At 41.5% G+C, this 14830-nt stretch overlaps 1 protein-coding gene across 2 annotated transcripts; it reads right to left on the reverse strand.

The window, feature by feature from the left end:
* Positions 1 to 285: 285 nt before the first annotated feature.
* med24 (mediator complex subunit 24) lies at positions 286 to 12561 on the reverse strand. Of its 2 annotated transcripts, none has more exons than XM_062378492.1 (26): positions 12472 to 12561; positions 12073 to 12203; positions 11231 to 11313; positions 11103 to 11141; positions 10939 to 11012; positions 10143 to 10366; positions 9937 to 10048; positions 9698 to 9848; positions 9001 to 9114; positions 8696 to 8749; positions 8454 to 8536; positions 8231 to 8317; positions 7882 to 7981; positions 7324 to 7466; positions 7143 to 7180; positions 6949 to 7031; positions 6536 to 6714; positions 6010 to 6109; positions 5492 to 5667; positions 4031 to 4295; positions 3338 to 3519; positions 3160 to 3253; positions 2960 to 3059; positions 1938 to 2018; positions 1081 to 1229; positions 286 to 631 (listed from the first exon to the last, which is right to left on the reverse strand). In XM_062378492.1, exons 2-26 carry the CDS (start codon positions 12200 to 12202, stop codon positions 515 to 517), a joined length of 2958 nt encoding a protein of 985 aa, XP_062234476.1. In that variant the 5' UTR covers position 12203; positions 12472 to 12561; the 3' UTR covers positions 286 to 514. The 2 variants fall into 2 exon arrangements, with proteins under 2 accessions (XP_062234476.1, XP_062234475.1); XM_062378491.1 differs by having other exon boundaries at positions 12073 to 12206; positions 12472 to 12559.
* Between the last annotated feature and the right edge of the window lie 2269 nt (positions 12562 to 14830).

Consider the following 14830-nt stretch of genomic DNA (forward strand, 5'->3'; position numbering starts at 1 on the left):
CTAAAAGTGAAATAGAAACTCGAGTGTCGTTATTTCTGCCACCAAACCAGACCGATTTCCTGAAACCGATGCAACTGATGGTTGGGTGCTGACCACTCGCTTTTGTCAGTCAGGTGATGGTCTGTTGGCGCTTGTGCGTAATGTCATGTGGTAGGCTTGCTGGCGTGTGACCAATCCACTGACTCAGGGATTTATGTCCACCTGATGTTTTCATAAATAAACACACCATTAATGAAACTCATTTTAAGTAAATACTGTCAGACGGAAAACAATGGAGATCAAGTGTAGGTTTCAGTCTAAATATTATTTAGACAAGTGTGAAAAGCAACATTAAAAAAACAGTAGAAAAACAGTGTTTACAGATAAAGGGTTACAGACACATTTTCCAACAAATAGAATCCCTTCAATGGAGGATTCTGCCAGATACAAAACAAGAAATATTAGGTTTTTACCCTCTGACATAGTCCTGGACCTGGATGTTAACTTAGTACTTCTGTATATTTAAACACTCTGTTCACAAGGCAGATATAGCTTTGGCAGCTACTCTCCTTCCCAGGGGCAGAGTCAGGTCAGTGATGGCCAGAACAACTTTAGGCTTGGCCAGAGCAGGCAGCTTCACCAGCTCAGAAACCTGGGAGCACAAAAAGACCAACAACCATTATTAACAACCATAGTTAGATAGTAAAACCAATTATATTTTCATCACTCTGTCGGTAGTGTTAAAGAAATTAAGCACTTTAGTAGCACCTTGTAGTTTGGCTTTCTGGAAGAAAATTGTATTTCTGGGTTTGTACCCTCATGGTTGAATGCACTTATTTCAAGTCGCTATGGATAAAAGTGTCAGCTAAATGAAAAGTAATGTAATGTAATGTTTTTTCTTTTTTTGAATTTATTTTTTAAGTTATATGGGCTTGTTCTGCTAGTCAAATAAGTGGAACGAATAAAGTGGATCTTAAAACCAGGTGCAGCGCAGGAAACACTCAGTTTAAGAGGAATATCTTAAACCTTCCCACCAATGTCTGATGTAACAGCCAGTCATCTTCCTCCCTATCTCCACCCACTCGATGGCTCATAACTCACCATAGTAAAGGGCATGAACTGCAGGATGCTGCCTCGACTTCCCTGCTCCAGAGACTCGACACACTCATCCATGAAACTCTGCACGAACTGTGTGTGCGGCCCGGCCATCTTCGAGCCCACGATGGAGGAAATGAGGAGGAATAGGTTTGCTGGGGAGAAGAGGACAGTTGGTGTACACTGTTGAAGTAATTGCTAATTTTCTTGAGTTCAACTTATTGCAGAGATTTGTAACTAGAATCTTTAGGACTTGCCCCTCCAAACATCAATCAATGTTAAGCAACACTTGTTTTGCAATTGGCCATAAACAGCAAACTCCTTGAGAGCCTGTTAGATAATATCATGCAACTGCTGTGCAACTGTAATTTCTGCAGGGAAAAATCACAATAAAAACATGCCGTTACTGAATTAAGACTTTAGAATAATCTTGTTCTCTTCCATTCAAATAAAAATAAAACGTTATTTTCATATTTGACCACCATAGAAGTACTCTCTCAATAATATTTAAAATAAATGTTATTTACTAGGCGACAAATTTAAGAGGGAAAAACCTTGTTCATATATGTGAAAATATAAATATCTGTGTCATTTGCTTTGGATATTTCCGGAAATTTTCCTCCAAGTCGATCGACACCAGGTTTTTTATCGAACGTAAGGAATCGCAACCTTACCTACTTTATTCCGGATTTGAAGGATTTTAAATCGTGTGACTTTGAAGGTGATAAATTCAAGACTTAATTTTTTACCTTTATTTAATCTTTAAGGTGGTAGCAAGCAAGAGTAGAAACAAGGTGGTTATTTCTCCTTGTAAAGTTGCTCGAAGCAGGACATTGAGTGGACACAGAGGCTAAAGTTCTCACCCAGGACTCTGTTCAGAGGTTCCCTCATGTTGACGGTGTGGAGCTGGGACGCCGACAGGGAACTGCTCATAGACCGGTCTCCTATGACGCGACAGGTCACACGAGAAACAGAGGTTTTCATTTCATGTGGATATTTGAGATAAAACATACACAATATTATAGTACATCAACAGGGAAGTTGTAGTTCTTCATATTGTGCGGTTGGTTGACAGTGCATAATCTTGTCTAAAGGTTGTGGAAGTCTTCAAGGTTTCCTTCCACTGCTGTCTTACGCAATCCTCTATTGTTCCTCAAATAAACATGTTAGACACATTTCCACATTTCTTTTAAAGTTGTGGGGCAGATTTGAACAAAAAATATATATACCAAAATAAAAGCCTAATGCCTTAAACGCAGCGGGATTTTCTTCATTCTACTGATGTTTCTAAGTAACTGGTCTTTTCGTGGAAAAGGTGGAGCTCACAGATTTTCACAAGTCCATGAGCTCACCGAGAAAAAGTGGCTGTTTTTTTCCAAATCATGCAACACACCGATTTCTGATGACCTCTGTCGGAATTTCACACTGAATTCATCTTAAATTATCTAAAAGTGAAACAGTTAAAATTCCCGAAGGTGATAGTCTGAAAGTTCTTTAGGTTGGTCAGGATGAGAAGTATTAGACACAATACAATCCCTCTGTTTCTCTCAAAATTAAACTTGTTGCTTAGTAGTTTAATATTACAAGCAAAAAGCCTCCCATCAACCTGCAGTGCTCAAGTTAGAACTTGGTGATGTACGATACGCTCAAACAGATAAGTTATCTTGAGGCAAATCTGTTTATATAGATTTATTCAAGCTTTTCTGATCTCGGTCAAAGTGCTCACAAGAGGCAACACGCTGGTAACAGGATCTTGCGAAGACAGTTTTCTTTTGAAAACCATCTGGTATTTGCATAATCCCCAGCTCAGACAGACACCCTGATGACTGCTCCCAGGGTTTATAAAACGACTGCGTATTAAAAAACCAGATGTTAATAGACTGACCTGGACTGGAAAGGGCTGCAGGCTCGTCTTCGTTGGAGCTAAGCAGGCGCATGAGTTTAGATGGTTGCGTGTCATCCAGGGGAAAGAGGCTGTTGTAATCCTGTCTCAGACAATACATGTGCTTAGACTTCAGCGTGGCAGAGATCATTAAGACAATGGGCCTTGTTTTCACCTGCTCAAAGTAGTATTTTACGGTTTACCTCTATATCTTCTCGCTGTCTTTTGCGTTGACGCGCTGAGAACGAGCCTCTGTGGTGAGTGGAGAAGGAGCTGAGTGCGCACCAGACGGACAACCTGAGGAGTCACCAGGAGAGTAAAGTTAACACCAGATGCCCAGCAACCAAAACCATTGCCACCATTGACATCTGCTCCTCTTACTTGGCGAGCGCTTTTCCAGGTGGGTCTGCCAGGCTGTGCCAGTGGGCGGAGTCGGTGAGCAGGTTTGGCAGTATGGTACCCAGCAGGGTGAGGGTGATCTGCTGTGTGTCCAGACAGAAGATGCTGTAGAGCAGCTCCACCACCCGATTGGCCCACTCCTGACGAGTCTCCTTCAGCAGCTCCTGAAAGAAGATGCAGTTGCCGTGCATAAGCTGTCTTTGGATGCAACCTCTTTTGACGAGCACCCATACTGAATGCATAGTCCTATGAGACAGGGAACACAACACACATTGCTCCTGATGGCTTCATGTTATTCCCTTGACTGACAGTTGGTAGCATTCACGATATGAAAATCAATTCAGCAGTGTGTGAGCAAAAGGCAACGTAAAACCTACAGTGACTTCTCTATAGAATCACAATACGGTATTAATCATTCATTAAACTGACATCTTCATGATGTTGTAAATATTGTGTGTAAATAAAGCAGAGTTGAACAAATCAATTTAATGATCAGCAGATTGATTTCTAAATTGTTGTCCAAACCCTGATAAGGATACGTAATATAAAATGGAAGTTTTTTTTTTAATACTAATTATATATACTGGCAGTCAATCAAATCTACAGCCTTTTAAAATAGCGGGAGTTGTTAACATTGATCATTGAGCGATCAGCACCTTTACCTCACCCTCTTACCTTGACCAGATTGTTGGTGAACCAGAATACACCTCCCATGTTCAGCAGACTCTCAAACAGATGCAGGGCGCGGCTGTCCACCCAGCCTTTGCGCAGCACCGTCTGGAACTGCACACTGAGGGCCTTGTGGATGGGCTCTTTGGCGGGCAGCAGGTTGCGGTAGGGGATCGGCTCCTGGCCCTCCATCGGGGGGCGCAGTGTCGCAGCGGTTTGTTGGAAGACATCAGCGCACATGTGCTCCATGATGGAACTCATGATGATGACGCTGGTGAGAGCATGGGGAGAGGAGGTAACAGTTATTCCATGTTATAATGGACAGTGGGGGGACAATGTGAATTCTTACAAGGCACCCAGACGCGTGTGTGGGCTAAAGTTCACAAAAGGTCAGCTTTTCAAACGTCATGCAGTCTCTAACCAATCAAATCATGTTGGTGCATATACACTTTGTGCCTAACATCATACGTTAAAATGAACCGGGAGAGGAAGCCGTGTCAGCTGGTGAGCCTTGCGCAATCACCACGGGTAGTTACGTCTTCAAGCGAAGAGAAGAGGAAGCGAAACTCTCTGACACTGACATCGATGTGTTTGCTACTGAGGTGGAGGTGAAGAGCCATTTAATGACACAGCAGTAATGTCACTAATAAAGAAAATGCACTGACAAGCTGCTGCTGCTGCTGCTGCTGCTGTTCTTACTGTGAGTGAGAGTGAGGACGATAGAGAGAACGGAGCCTGAAATAAAAAAAAGATCCAATTTAAAAGGTGGACGTATCAAATATTCGCTTCACAGTGTCAGATTGTAGGAGAATTTATTGTATCACCTGTTCGTATTTTCATCACCTCAACATTCGCTTGCATCTATCACGCAGCATTCAAACGAGGGTCACCGCAGTATTTATATATTTAGAGCAATTGCACTGATTACCTCACATCAGTGTTTATTTTTTATTTTTATGAGTGATCTCCTGTGCACCTGATGGCAGTCAGTGATTTTACACACACTCGTCCTGGATGATACACGCACAATGTGAGAGGATATTAATGAAAACTATGAATGACTCGGCTCTGAAACTCCGCTGTTTAGTGATGAAGTGGATCAATAATCTGGCTTCAGTTCACCACCTCACGTCTGCATCGCCACTTTCCCTATCTCCAAAAATGTTTGTACGCACGAGTCAGAGTGTGCGTGGAAGGGAACACATTCTCCCGTCAAGTTAGTTTTTTTATAAATCCCAACTTTGGCCTGAGACGGTTGTAAAAAGTTTGTAAATGAGGGCCCTTGTTGTGGACTTTATCACTCAGGTAGGGCATGGCAGGGCATGTAAGCACAAAACAAAACATTGATCGTTTGTGTTGATTGTGGGGATCGCAGACACGATTTTGATCAAGCGTTAAAGCAACACATACATGGGGGGGGGGGGGGGGGGGGGGGGCAGTTAATGTGTGTTTCAGACAGACTTGTACCGTTCATTGTAAAACTGCAGCGTGTTCTCTCCGTACAGCGGAGTCACAAGCTGCCTAATCATCGTCTGAGGCTTCTCCCTCTCGTCTCGCCCCAGCATCCTGACGTGGGCGACCAGCCAGGCCACTGCGCATATGGCCATACTGCACACTTTCCCCTTAATGTTGTCAGTGATCTTCTACACTCAGTGATAGATGACAGCAGAAAGAAAAAGAGGAAGGAAGGAGACAAGATTCTGACTCAAACATGTAGTACAAAAAAACTTGAATGGAATAGGGAAGAAATGACAAAACCGAAACATCCCAAATTTGTGATGTCACTGTTGCTGCAATGAACCACATTTGTGAATCATGCTCATTTGATCAATGAGTCGAATTACAAGGAAAAGTCTGAAAGTAAAATTCTTAGACAAGTATTGTGGGATGGGCAGGGGGCTTACTAATACAAGATAAGCAACGACCATCTGGAAAGACGATTTCTCAGTTACAGGAAGGCAAATAAAAAAACAAGTTTGACATACCTGGACTGCCTCAACAGACAGCACGCCATTCTCCCACGCATTCAGTACTTCCAGGATGGCCGCGGGAGTGCTGAGGCAAATTTCGTGCCATTTCACCTGACTGAGAGAATAAATAAACGTCAGAGGAACTTCCATATTTAGAGGATGACTTGCCATGCTCACGAAATTTCCATTACAGAAACATAACTGAAATGAAACACCAAAGTAGCGCAAGTTATAACTGTCCGGAATCGGATTCCTGAGTATTGACAAACTGATTTGTCCACAGATGGAATCGTAGTTTTTAAGTGCTTACAAGTATATAATCACGGTTTTAACAATTTATGACATGTTTATTTATGAATTATACATATATAACATACAACCTGAAGTGTTGCTGTTTTAAAGACGTGGACATTTATTTTCCATCTCTCACTGAAACTAATAGAAACCAGTTGTTTGGAGGGGATGAAACTTCACTGTTTCAGGTATTCTTAGGCCTTGTTAGCGGTGGTAAAAATGTACTTTACATTTGTCTGCAACTCACACTAGTTTCATCTCTGAGGAGTTGTTCAGCAGGGTCACGAGGCTCTCCACTTTTCCAGGCTCGGGTCTGAAGCAAGGGTGGTCTGGGTTCAGAGTCTTGCCCTCTTCAGGCATACACGTCTGCAGCCAGGTTTCAAAGAAAGGGGTCTCCCCTGAAGGACTGGGGTCTGACAGGATCACCTGCATATGGGAAACACGAGGCAGCCATGCACAGTTTGAATCCAACAAGGCTGAATCAACCAAAACAGACAGATGCCACAGACCCAATCAATCTAGAATATTCCGTTGTTCCTGAAAATAATGGCGATAACGCTAGGGCTGTAATGCACAGCGCTCTGTGGACATCGTGTGGTCTTGCACTGAAAAGGCAGGCTGATTTAACGTAGAGCAAGCTTGAATTTATCATTTACCAACCTCTGAGCCGTATGTCTGCACCACATGGCAGAGCATGAGGAAGGAGATGTCAAAGAGCAGGGCCCGTACTGATGCAGATTTAGCTGAGAGAGAAGAGGGGTTAATCCACAGGGTTAATATGTGTCATTCATCAAATGGTCAATGAAGAAATGAATTCCCACACTGAAACATGTCCCTCAAGTGTTTGAACTTACATCCTTCACCACTGATGTGCTTGGGAAACTCATTGAGCCTAAGACAGAAGACAATAGAACGATCATATTAATATGAAACAAAACCTTTAAAATCTGAAAACCATTCAAATACAGCTGTAACTTAGCATCTTATTATGGGATTCATGATTCTGGGGACGTCAACTGTTTAGTATTTACTCACTTAATAAACTTCCGGGCAAACGATTTGAGTTTCCCAGTAGCTGCTGCTGCTGCCAGGAGGAGATCAAGGCTCTTCCCAGACAACATGTGTCCCAGGACCCCTAAAAGGCCCTCAGGGGACTTGGAGTGGTCTGCATCTACAGTCTAATGAGCAAGAATAAACAGGTTATGCTCAGTGGTAATTTTTACCTGAGGTGTGTATTGACCAGAGTATATGCTTTAAGAACCACTTTCATTGACTGACACATTATCAGCATGGGACCTTGATAAATTGTATATATTTATATATATTAGAGCTCAACCAATATCGGTTTGCAAATAATATCGGCTGATATGACTGTTTCCGACATTCCTCATCCAAGTTTAATAAATTTGATCGTACCCGAGTTTTCTTTTCGTTCCCAATATTGTTATCAACATCAGATCCCAAAATCCATAACATCATCTTGGGTATTTTTATGTGCTAACGCTGAATGTAAGAGAGGCTATAAGCTCCACATCAACACTGTAAAACATCATGGATTCCCTGTACAGTTTGGATCAGGTTGCGGTGCTCTACCTTGAGAATATTGGTGACAGTGGGCTCAGCTCTCAGGATGAGTCCCGGGTTAGGCTGGATGTTTGCATTTTCTGCCGTCTTTGGCCTTGGGGAGAACTCCCTGTCCTCGGCCCTGAATCAAATGTGCAAGGGGAGAGGGAAAGAGACAGAGAGAGAGGGCAAGAGACAGACAGACAGAGTGGAGGGGTTGGGGGATATGGAGGGTGTGATATTGTGTGAATATGGTGAATAAATCCATCCATGTTCAAAAACCAAGAAAAAAAAGGGCAGAAAACAGGATTTCTGGTGCATTTATTTCTCCATAAGAGTCCTGTTCTTGAAATGCTCCTTTTGAGATGGCAAACCGTACCGTTTTGATGTGAGGTTGGCTGTATTTGAATCCGACAGCAGCCCAAGCTTGTTGCACTCCTGTAGCAGCATGCCGAGACAGTCACAACTATGTAGAGACGCACAAGAGAAGGTATGGAAACGTAAGAGTCCAGGTGATGGCATTATAAAGATAGCTTTCTAATCTGCTAATATCTTACGATAATGCATCAGACAGTGAATATGCTTGTAGGAACATTGCTCACTTGCATCTCTGGTCAGCTTTGTCCAGCAGTGGAGTGAGCTGGAGTAAGTACTGAAATGCAATATTTACATCTTCCATGAAGTCCTGGAAAATAAATTAAAAGGGTGAAGGATCACATATTACAGTTAAAAACATACCAAGAGTAATGGCTTCATTAAAATGTTTACTTGGGAGTAGTTAAAGCTTTTGATAGAGTCAGTTTGTTCAAATGTTGGAAAGTTATAGGAGACTAAATTGTTGTACCTGTCCTTTGTCCCCTTGTGGATACTTCTTCAGTCGCAGTAAAACTTGCGGGATCTGGAATGAAAAGGAAAGAAATGTACACCAATACAAGGGTGGTCAGAGAGTTGATCAGTTGAACCTATTTCAACTTGCACACTAAAGCGATTACTGCATACAGAAATAAAAACAGTTTAGGGAAAGAAAAAATAAGCTATAACAGAATCAAGTTAAGACTAGTTAATTAAAATGATACGTTTCCCCTCAATGATATAATATTGACTTATACCATTAAGTTAATGTCACAGACCAAGCAGAACAGATCTCACCTTGAGGAATGTGAACGCAGTCCATTTGAGCTCCTCTGTGCCCTCTGGTGACTCAATGAGGCCGGTGAAGCAAGCCTTCCAGACTTCCAGAACAAAATGAGGAGTAGGAATTTGCTAAGGAGGACAAACAGTTTGAGACATCTGCAGTTGATAAAGTAAAACTTATGGAAAAAGCTGACAGCACCCTTTCATCTAGCCAGTCTACTGCGGAAACTGTGCAATTATGCAAGGCAACTTGAAGATTTATTTGAAGTGTTTTCAGTGACATGCTATAGAAACAATTTCCCAGAGAAAACTTGGTTGTATAAATCCATTACCAGGTGTTATGTCAAATTAACGACATCGTTGCTGTCTATTCAAGGATGTTTGATTGCACATATGTATACTTTAATGTTGATATATATATTTTATTTTTTACTTTTCATAATTCTAAAAGCACGTTTTTTTGTAGTAAGAATTTCATTGTACAGGAATGTATATGACAAATGAAACACTTTGAACTTGAACTTTGAACACAGATCACACAGGTTTGAACTCGTTGGATCTTTTAATATTCCTCACATAGCTGTCCACTCGGATAAATTGACATAATTTGAAACTCTTATACATCTTTATCATTTTGAGCTGATAACTTGAAAAGATGTGCAACAGATTTAATAACCCATTTATCTATAATAATAACCCATTAAATGTTCACCTGCATTCTCTTGATCATCATCAACTGCTCCACTAGCGGCTGCGTCTCGCCCGTCAAGTTCATGGTCCCTTCTAGCATTATGAAAGCGTGGACTGAAGGAAAGGACGCGTGGACTGGAGGGTCACTCTGCTCTGACAGCATCAGGGGAACACTGAGGAGACACTGAAGAGTTAGAAAGAGGAGGTGAAGGTCTTTAAGGAGCATCATGCACAAATAAGGAACGAGATGGGAATCTTCACCCTTTCACTAGAGACAAGCTCTCCTCTAGTTTGGTCCTCAGTGTCTGGTTAGGTATGCTGCTGAGGCCGTCTGTCACTTTCTGAATTGCTTGCTCTACACTGCTCCAGGATCCTGTGGAGGACAAGTAGCAGGTTTACGGATTGATTTCGTAAAGTCGTGTAAAGGAGAGATTCTTGACCATCGTGTTTGAATACGATCCTGTCACCTTGGTCCTCCAGCCGGGCAATGTGGACCAGGGCTCTGTTCTTGTTGCTGGTCATCAGACGGTGAAGCCTCTCCTGGCAGGCTCTCAGACTGGCCTCTGTGCTGGCCGAGGGGCCCAGTTCTCTCAGCCTCTCACAGTACCAGGCGCAGCCGTGCAGCAGCCACAGCATCACTCCCAGCACAGCCCGACACAGGCCGATGCATTCCTCTGCTTTCCCGTGACAGCTTCAGAGTCAGAATGGAGAGGTGGTCGGTTAAAAATATAAAGAAGATTTGTAAAATGGCAATGCCGTTCATCGAACACAAGCCTGTACAGGGAGCCACTGCAGAGGGGACCCGAGCCCTCTCTTAAACTGGGATGATTAAGTGTTCCCTTAACTTTTTTCAGCAGTGTATTTTCATGTACTGTATATACAATTCAGCATGTTTATTAATTTTCAATACATTTTGGCCAAGGACAAAGCAGATTTCCTACTGCATAATATGAGGGGTTTCTAGAATGAATATTATGAATTTGTTTATCAATTTAGAAATGCCAATTTATGTTTCATGTATTCAGTCAACTATATTTTTACTGTGTTTGTAAAAACAAAATGTTATTTAAAGTGTATTAAAAATACCATTTGTGTAACTGAAAGAGGTTACACTCTGAATTTGGATCAGAATTTTTGTAAGATTTTGTTTGAGCAGTTTCTCTCATGTAACAATAATATAATAGTGTCATCAAACCTACAAAATGTAGATTTCCCTGTTGGCAATTTTAAATAGTAACAACCACCATGGATAATTTCACATACCTGAGACGATGGCAGAACATGTCCATGATCTCCAACAGTGAAGTGACACACAGCTCCCGAGAAAAATCTTCAAACTAACAGAACACAAAAGCATATGTCATGAAAATGTCTGGTAATTTAAAGTAGAGTGCACACTACCATCATTCTCATCATGCCTAAATTACCTTGCTGATTGCTAAGAGGACACTGGAATAAGACACCATCTGGGGGAAAAGGGGGTAATGTTCACAAGTGCCAAAATAACATGAAAACGGTTTGACACACTGAGCAGCTACATTATGTTTTGCATTACCTGTGAACTTATTGCATATTTGAGGTAAGACAAAATAAGGGGGTTAGGGGAGGGACCAATCATCGCTTGCTCCATCAGGGCTTCTGGAATAGACACACAAATAGTCACATTAGAGGTGACAGTAAGACAAGTTTCAAATAATCAGCATTAAAAAAAGTACCTTATCACCCGACTAGATCACTGCCCTCTCAGAATTCTGAGTAGAGTATAGGAGCCACACCTTATAGCTATCAAGCTCCTCTCATGTGGAATCATCTCTAAGAGTAGATTTAAAACCTTCCTTTGTGATAAAGTTTATAGAAAGAGCTAAGACCATCTCTAAGTTATTCTGCTATAGGCCTAGATTTTTCTATACACATGTCTTCTCTCGCTCCTCCTCTCCCTCTTCATATCCTTAATGTCTCATCAAAACAGAGTCCACGTGCTTTATCCTTGCAGATCCAGGATCGTGGCTCACAAACTGTTATGTGGTGGAAGCCGATTGTGGATTATGATTACCACTAGATTGTTGAGATATACAATATGCCTACTCAGATACACTACAATTTCAACTCTCATTGCCGCTCTTTATAGCTCACTCAAAGATTTTCTTTTGCATAAATACATTTTGCGTGAATGTCAATAATATTTTGATTTGGTTGATGTAACATCCAGTGCACTTCTGTCAGTCGTCAGATATGGATCACTCACTGGTGGCTCACTACGAGGTTTCAACGTGTTTGTATAGTGTAGCTTTTCCTCACTCTTGTTAAGGGCAGATGATATCGCAACATTTGGATTTGTGCAGATGGGATATATAAAACCAAAGTGAAAGATCGAACACAGCTTTTCTCCTCACTAACCTGCGAGGTTAAGATAGTCCCATGTTGCTCCCTTAGGGAAGTTCTTCTTGATGTTGATCGCCCACTGGTAGTCACTCCACCGCTCCTTCCATGCCTGCAGAATGGCTTGCTTCAGGTTGACCACCTTCATCCTGCTACAACAAGCAACACGTTGGCAACAAATGCAATGTTCAGCCATGCAACCATTGCACTTATATCGTGGTAACTTGTATGCGCCACTTAGTTAAGCCTGTCATTCTTTTGCATCACTCATTAGCTCTTTGGCCACTAGCCGTTAGCTTCCGATGTCATTCACCCATAGATTCAAGTAAAGTTGTCCTGCCGGCTGCGAGAAAATCCCCCAAATACCACAGAAAGGCAGATAAACTCCAGCCGCACTGCGTCACAACGACATTTTACCTGTTTGCCTTGTTTTTGCAGCTCCTTCACCGTTTGACTCTCATGCGCTTCACAATACAAGGTACGGTTTTGTTGTTGTGAAAGACGTAGGCGCTCATTGGTTCATCTCGTGACGCGTTAGTACTCATCCCGCTGATTGGCCAGAGGGGGAAACACACCGCGGAACTCACGCTAGCATCACAAGATGGCGCACTTTACAAACTTTAGAGTCAAAGAGACCCCGAATAGAAAGAGGAGGCGCAAGGTAAGAGAGATTGACTGTAAACAAGTAGACATATTTACGTGACTGGAGGAATATTGATCAGTTATTTGCTGTCAGACCCGGAACTGGTCGCGTTTAGCTGACGTTATGATAGGGTACAGATGCCAGGGGTGGAAAGGAAAGCCCGAAAACAAACATCACATCAATTTTCACTTTTGTTTTCAAATAAGTTTGCATTTTCACATAGGACACGAACAAGTATAATGCAATAGAATATTAGATAAATGTTTTTCCAAAACAATAGTAAAATATAGCTTAATTTGTACTATGGCAAAGAAATTAGCCATTGACCTGCAGACGGTGCGAGTCACCACGTACACTTTAAATTTCAAAAAATGTATTAGGTAAAGTCCCTGGAAACTTGACCTGCAGACCTGTAGTGGGAGTCAACATGAACACGAGTGAGGTCAAAGTTCTTTGTCACCTCTGAAGGATTTTTCTTTATATTTAATAGGAGCAAGTTATTAAAGCGATGATGAAATTGTCTCTGATTTTAACTTACATTTTCTTTAAAAGCATGTATACCATTCCATTTCATCATATTGTTAATTTCGTCTTTGGAAAGTCAAGTCAAGATGTTTTGTGTAATAATGTTTACTTCTTTAATCAAATGTCCATAATAAGTAACCCTTATTTTCTGCTCCAACCACCTGTCAAGTAACTATGTTGAGATGTGTAACCATCCCATTCAGTTGTGTGATTCACAGCAGTGACTCCAGTGTTATTAGACACTAGGTTCTGTTCTGTTGATTGTTTTTAGAGAACGAATAAACAAATAAAAAATCACAACAAATTAATTAACAATTCGACATCCATGCAATCAATTCAACAGATTATAATGTGAGAGGAAATTCTTAATGAAGTAAGTTATTTGCTAGTGTTATTATATTTTACATTGTTATTGTTAATATGATTATTTTATTACCAACATGGTATTTGTGCTTTGACAACACATTTAAATTCAATGTAAAGTTTACAGAGACATTTTAAGAAACATTAGCTTATTAATGTAAAACCAGGTTTTTTCACATTTCTAAGAAGTATTTACAATACCACTTAAGCATGGTGTGAGTTTCTCTAACTGTGTTTTTTTCCACTTTTAGACTCACTTCTTCAACTTTTTAAAAGGGATACTTTTCAACATATCAAAACCACCTCAAATACCCCTGCGAGTGAGGTCCTGTATCGAGTCTGTGGCAACAAAGACCCTCATTCTGTCCGACACTGGAGACGTTGTCCTGGCTCAAGCGATGTCCGCGTCCTGGGACTGAGCGATGCCAGCAAGCCAAAGATGATCCATGCATGCGGGCATAGTCTAGGTAGGCTGGCTTTGGAGAGGTGATGAGGGAAAGAGGTGTGTGTGTGCGTGTGCGTGTGCGTGTGCGTGTGTGTGTGTGTGTGTGTGTGTGTGTGTGTGTGTGTGTGTGTGTGTGCGCAGGGGTAACTGGGGAGTAGGATCATCTCCCTGTTGCTCTCTGCTGCCTTACATAAGGGTGCTGACAGATTTGAGTCTGGGGACACCAGAGAGACTGTTGTCGCAGCTCTGTGTCTGTTCTCATGACTTCACTGCTGGGACAGACTCCGATTTGCTGACTCTCATTTTTCTTCAGTGCGACTGTGTGATTTGCTTCAGTTTGAATCTATCGACTTGTCCCAGTACAATGGAGGTCCCTGGTGTTTGGTTTCTGCTGTTCCTCCCAAATTACCTCAGCATGTATACCCACCGGTCGCCTCACTTTACGATGAAGGAAGACACTTCTCCTAACATCTTCTGTTGATTTTATGTTCATAATCTTAACAGAAATGTTCTCAGATCTAATTTATATACACTTTGAGTTTTTCAAAATACCTCTGAACTCCATTTTCTGGGGTGAACAATGGCTATTATATTCAGACCTCAGTGGATTGTATGTATTGTATTTTTGTGCAAACTATTAAACACATCTAAGGAAACTGGTAACAAATGCATAACAAATATACGGTACTATTGTTTACACAGAGGGTGAACAGGATAATCAATCTAATTGTTATTTCTACACAACTTCACTGTCTTCCTCCTTCTTTCTCTCTTTACCTAAAACACACTGAGGGCCTTTA

Source organism: Platichthys flesus, chromosome 20 (assembly GCF_949316205.1).
Source record: "Platichthys flesus chromosome 20, fPlaFle2.1, whole genome shotgun sequence".
Taxonomy (NCBI): Eukaryota; Metazoa; Chordata; class Actinopteri; order Pleuronectiformes; family Pleuronectidae; genus Platichthys; species Platichthys flesus.

What these genes read in the sequence shown, in the direction of transcription:
- med24 (XM_062378492.1), bottom strand. Translation starts at nt 12,202, where the DNA reads ATGAAGGTGGTCAACCTGAAGCAAGCCATTCTGCAGGCATGGAAGGAG. An exon ending in GCCAACCTCACATCAAAACG is followed by an intron (nt 7,982 to 8,230) that starts GTACGGTTTGCC and finishes GGCCGAGGACAG; the next exon opens with GGAGTTCTCCCCAAGGCCAA. An exon ending in ACCTCTGAACAGAGTCCTGG is followed by an intron (nt 1,230 to 1,937) that starts GTGAGAACTTTA and finishes TCTTCTCCCCAG; the next exon opens with CAAACCTATTCCTCCTCATT.